At 39.2% G+C, this 5,802-nt stretch overlaps 1 protein-coding gene across 2 annotated transcripts in view; it reads left to right on the top strand.

The window, feature by feature from the left end:
* Positions 1 to 1,248: 1,248 nt before the first annotated feature.
* The window catches only part of skap2 (src kinase associated phosphoprotein 2), a 9,002-nt gene continuing 4,448 nt past the window's right edge, over positions 1,249 to 5,802 (top strand). The window contains exons 1-10 of one of the 2 annotated variants that reach the window (XM_035671622.1): positions 1,249 to 1,395; positions 1,810 to 1,915; positions 2,027 to 2,052; positions 2,430 to 2,531; positions 3,325 to 3,405; positions 3,623 to 3,706; positions 3,887 to 4,011; positions 4,371 to 4,434; positions 4,608 to 4,703; positions 4,922 to 5,011. In XM_035671622.1, the coding sequence (XP_035527515.1) occupies positions 1,356 to 1,395; positions 1,810 to 1,915; positions 2,027 to 2,052; positions 2,430 to 2,531; positions 3,325 to 3,405; positions 3,623 to 3,706; positions 3,887 to 4,011; positions 4,371 to 4,434; positions 4,608 to 4,703; positions 4,922 to 5,011 (814 nt within the window). In that variant the 5' untranslated portion in view covers positions 1,249 to 1,355. The remainder of the gene's footprint in view (positions 1,396 to 1,809; positions 1,916 to 2,026; positions 2,053 to 2,429; positions 2,532 to 3,324; positions 3,406 to 3,622; positions 3,707 to 3,886; positions 4,012 to 4,370; positions 4,435 to 4,607; positions 4,704 to 4,921; positions 5,012 to 5,802) is intronic. The other variant, XM_035671623.1, reaches the window with a different exon arrangement.

A 5,802-nucleotide genomic window follows, 5' to 3' on the forward strand; every position in this document is an offset into this window, starting at 1 on the left:
TGACCACAGTGGGTTTGAGGCTCATAAAGAATTTATTGGCTACTCAGATAACGCTGAACAGGAAGTGACATCAGAAAATGTATGCAGAAACAACCATGGAAAACCATAATATGATATAAGGTTTCATTTTGCATCATGAAATGAGTGATGTGATTGTACATCACATGACCATCACATAGAGATGTAAAGGTCTGGTGCTCCTTTTCTCAGTGTGACTCTGAATACAAATCTGTAACATTTTAACACTAATCGAAAGAATAAAGCAAAAAGGCATCACCGCAGGCTGTATATTATGTCATATCAAGTAAAAACATAATTTCATCTTTGCTTAGGACAAATAAGATTAGACACTGAATGCATGTCGGTCTTCCCAAAGCTGCTGGACCGGAAGTTCTGGGGAGAGAGTCTGTGTGTCTGCCAGCACTGACAAACACTGTCCACCACCTGCAGCTAAAGTACAAGCTGAAGCTCCTCACACATCCCCTCCAGAGCTGCACTGACATTTCTGTCTCATTTCTCCACAACAACAGGCTATACAGTTCAAAGACTCAGTCTTTCAACCCGGACTGGCTGATACAGGCTGTCAAAAGATGACTAATGAATGACTGACACCTTTATAAACAATATGTCACTGAATACACCAGGAGGCACAGGTTTCACTTGATGTAAGAAGAGAGAGTTTTTTGTTTACTCTTGCCTGAACTGGTGCATTGATTGCATCAGATAGGATAAAAAACTGTGTTTGTCACTGAGCGTGAAATACAAACTGAGATAATAGTCTCACAAACTCTGTTTTTAAAGGTGCAATAAAGTGAATATTGCAAATATTTAAAATGGGATTTAGGAATAAAGACTTGAAGTAGACTCCTTGAACCATCTGTGTGTTCCTGGCACAGTAACAGTTGTATATAACTGCCTTTTCAGCTATTAATGATGCCTGTTTAGATTTACAATGTTGACATATTCATAAACTCAAAGTGCTTGCATCACTGTAAAGAAAAAAAAGACACAAGTCCAGTGAGTCAGTCACAGCGGGCGAAGAAATATGATCTGGAATCAATCAAAAATATGATCAGGCCTTATTATCTGTTGACTTTATTAGTCTGTAAAGACTCGTTGCTCCATTAAAAGCATCAGCAGCAGCAGTCAGAAATATAGGCCTACACACACAGGCAAAAGCGGAGGGAGCAGTAAACGTCAATGTGGGTGTTGAACAACAGGCGGGTTTGAGAACTGTGTGGTCAGTGATAAATAATTAGCAGTTTCACTTCCGTATTTTGGAGCTGCTGCTGCTTCCGTGTGCAGTTTCATCCACCGGTCGGTCCATCGCTGCCTGTAGGAACCAAGTCTCCACAATGCGCTCGATTCCCGAGGAGTTAACGACGCTCATTGCAGGTAAAATACCCATACATGTTTTATGTGTTGTGTACACGCGAGGTGCTTTCCGTGTTATTATTTGGCTCAGTAGTCCAACGTTTTGTTAAAAAGAGGAAGCGCAGGCTCAACATGGATGGCTTGAGTTTCAGTCCAGTTACATTTACAACACGCCACAGTGCTGCTGTTTCATTCCTGCTGCTCATTCCTGCTGAGGAGTATCAAACAATGTGCAGTTAGACGTCAAAGCTGCAGACTGTGTGTGTGTGTGTGTCTGTGTGTGTGTGTGTGTTGTGTGTGTGTGTGTGTTGTTTGAAAGGTAAGGTGATCTCCCGCATAACTGGGCCACTTGGCTGCCAAATAAAACACAGCACAATCAGTAAGTGATAGGGGATTGTGTGAGGGGTTTTTACCTACCTGGTGTTTGTTGTTCAGATCTAGAGAATTTCCTCTGTGATGGATTAAAAGGGGAAAATCTAAGCAAGAAGGCGAAGGAGAGGAGGGAAGGCTTCATCAAGCGGATTAAAGAGGTCAAATTGGGGTATGTCAGTGTCCAGTGTTTTGGTTATAAATGTGTCAATTGAACTAATATTCAGAGATTATAATGCTAAATGTGAGAACTCTTAACATCCATTTACTGTCTCCCCAACAGTTTCCCACAAGATTTCAAGGAAAAAAGTGAGTGTTTTGTATTAATCTTCATAATCTTAATGTTTAAATCTGCCAGTGGTTCCCAACCTGGGGGTCTGGACTCACAAGAGGTCCTAACATGAAACTAAGGGGTCACAAGATGAGTCAAATTTATCATATCAGGATAAATGTCTTTTAAATGTATCATCTCCTAGAAATGATGATTACCAACACAGAATTTCAAATTTTTTAGAGTTTTCTCTATTTTTTTCTCTATTTGCCTTTTTCCTGGTAAAACACTATATATAGTTTTTATATCAAAATTTCAAGTTAACTGTTCACCATCATAGATACGCACAACAGTTTGGGAACCACTGTATTACACCATAACGTGTACCATTACTACACAGCGCTGTTTATTTTAGTAGGTGGAGATGACTCAGACGATGAAGAGGAAGTTGACAGCAACAACGATGGAGGGTCGCTGCTGTCTGAGCGCACAGACAAGGATGAAGATGCTTGCGAAGGTAAGCCACAAGCCACTTAGCAGACGTCCAAAGTTGACTTGCTAACTGCTAACAAGCTGCGGATTAAAGTATTGAAAATTGCACCTTGGCATGAAAATATACAAATCTTTGGGTCTGCTCCCTGGAGAAAGTGACTTTGAGTGGCACAATGAGGGAGACATTCCAACTGTAACTTGGCAACATACTTGGGAAGCAATTTGGGGGCACAACTGCTACTCCCACCACCTCCTTCACTCCACCCCTTTGACAGCTAGAGCATGCTTTATTGCTCTCAGCCACAGTCTGGGGACTGAAAATTACTGCCATGGCTGTAGCTTGAGAAAAAACATTCCCCAATATACAGTAGCTTTAACCCTGTACACTCCATCATGGGAATCTATGCAAGTTTTTGTATTTACTTTTTCATATAAGTATCAGGGAAATCCTTGTGAAATGGTGATTAGGGGACTGGGGTTTATGGGCTGTAAGCAGCTGCCAGCTTTATGGCTGCTCTTTCACACAAAGCAACTTTGACACAGCAGTTGAACATTTGCATTGAAGTTGCACACTGCAAGGGGAATCTCCTCCCGAGAGATGCAAAACCTAGTTAGTGGAGCCTCTGTTGCTTCTGCTACTTTTACTTTTTTTTTTACGTTTTAACAAGTTAAAGTTAGTCAGAAACCCTTCTGTCTATGTTTAACATTTTAAAAACAAATATAAATTTCACTTTTGCATATTAAAAACACATTGAAAGGATCATGGTTCCAGAGAGAACACTGAACCCGCTTTGTTGGGGTTTCTCTCTCTTTTCCAGGTGCTCAGCAGTCCCCACCTGTGGCGGCTCAGGACCTGACGTCTGTCTTTAAAGCAGGATATCTTGAGAAGCGCAGAAAGGGTGGGTGCTCTGCTCATAAAATACTAATAAATAAGACTGTTTATCAGGACGCATGATGCCATAAAAAGACAGGGCTGAAGCCCATACATGACATTTTTGGCATTTTCAAATTTTTTGTAATACTCAAACAATACACAGCTCTACTTTGCCCTCAGAATAACCAGAACATGATCTGTCTCTTTTATGCTGTGATAATTGTTTATTTTTCCCTCCACAGATCACAGCTTTTTTGGCACAGAGTGGCAGAAGAGATGGTGTGCTCTAAGCCACAATACCTTCTACTACTATGGCAGTGAGAAAGGTACAATTTTCATTTCTCATTTCATTCCAGTTTTGCAGTTGATTATGAATTGCATACTGTTCGGAAATATTTAAGTGAATGGATATTTGGCATTCCACTTTTGTTTCCCAGCCCCAGACAGCGACATTGCATTTGTTGTATCTGAACCATTTTGGTGATGTTTTAATTTCCTGTAACCAGACAAGCAGCAGAAAGGGGAGTTCAATATCGATGGGTATACTGTCAAAATGAACAACACCCTACGGAAAGACTCAAAGAAAGACTGTTGCTTTGAAATTTCGGCTCCAGACAAGCGAGTCTATCAGGTACACTTGTCTCTTGGTGATGGTTTGACTGCTGTTCTAAATGTATGTCCTAAATTGAAAAACAAATGTGGACTTGAGATGTGCCATGTTTAAAACTTGGACAGCGTGTGTGTACATGCACTTCATTAAATCTTTATTTTTAAAACCTCATTCATTCATTTGACACTGCTGGCTTTTCAATGGCTCAACCTGACACGCATATTTAAAAAGTCTAAATGAGTGTTTCTAACATTCAGGCTCTTCCATGTGGAACATTTTACTATGCATAAATGCAGTACTATTTGTTTATGTTAATTAATATATGTAGAACTGCATATTGCACTGACTGCAGTTTTCATTTCTCTCCTCTTTCATCACAGTTTTGTGCGTCATCAGCGAAAGAGGCGGAGGAATGGGTGAAACAGATAGACTTTGTTTTGAAAGGTTTGAACTCTTTCAATCTAAAAAAAATTATTATTATGGTCTGTAATGTCAGAAACGGCAACATTTGAACAAAAAATGAACAAAATTCTCTCCACATACTCTGTGTGTGTGTGTGGATAAATCAAATGTTTCTGTGTACATAAGTCAAACATACTATGTTCCCTTGTTTATAGATATGACCGGCATCATCCCAGAGGATGAAGAGGAGGAACAGGAAGTGTACGACGATGTTGGAGCTATTGATGAAGACATCTATGAAGAGCTCCCAGGTCCGACCATATATTTTGTCACTGTGATAATCTATATATATTATCTTGCACAACATGAACAAACTGCATTCATCTCTTTGATGTATCTTTTTTTTTTTTTAATTCAAAGGGTTTATTTTCTGCCATTGCATTTTTTCCTGTCCACTAATTAGACAGAGAATCATAACCTTTTAATTCATAGCACACTCATACATCAAAATCTTGGCTTGTTTCTCTAGAGGATGACATGCCCACTCCAGCAAAGCCGACTCCAGCAAAGCCTCCTCCGAAGGTGGAGCCAGCGAGCAAACCAGCTCCTCCGGCTGCAGGTACACAGTACAGAAGTGTGTGTCTGGTTTCAAGGCTGCATAGATATCAGTGGTATATTTAGTTTGTGGAGCGTAACAACTTTCACTTCGTATAAATAAGATAAGAGAATTAGTGTGTGAGCAACAAATGACCGTTCTGTCACACATAGTTTTCGTAGCTGTGAGCAAACTCCACCCACTGAGCCACAGTTAAGAAGAAGTGACATTTAGAGAGGAAGTGTCTGTGAATATGCTTAACTGAAAGTTAACACAATGCTGGAAATAACTGCCAGCCAATGTGACCAAGTTCCTTTTCGATAAGTGATGTATTAATGTTCTCTAGGGCGAAAGTACTATACTGTGTGTCTCTTTCTAATATATCAACAGTATGTAAACATTGCTTTAACATTAACAAACACTGAGGGGTGCCACCAAATATGTAATCTTCTCACTTTAGATCCATAAATAGACTGAGAGATCGAAACGTTAACTGCCAAGAAACTAGTTGTGTCCAAAGTACTTACCAATTGTATACAGCATACTATATAGTAATATTTATAGTGTAGTATTTTTTCTAGTTAATTATTTCAAAGTCCAATGTCTTGTTTTATAAATCCTCACAATGGAGAAGCTGAAACCACAGCATTTGGTGTTTGTTTTTGTTTTTGTTTTTTTAGTTAAAAGTTAGTTAGTTAAATGGTGAATCAAATATCAGATTAATTTTATGTTGATCGAATAATATACTATTTTACAATGACATTGCAAAATAAACCTAACAAAGATACACCTAGACAATATATATATATATATAT

Source organism: Morone saxatilis, unplaced genomic scaffold (genome assembly GCF_004916995.1).
Source record: "Morone saxatilis isolate NCDOM2014 unplaced genomic scaffold, NCSU_SB_2.0 Contig24, whole genome shotgun sequence".
Classification (NCBI taxonomy): domain Eukaryota; kingdom Metazoa; phylum Chordata; class Actinopteri; family Moronidae; genus Morone; species Morone saxatilis.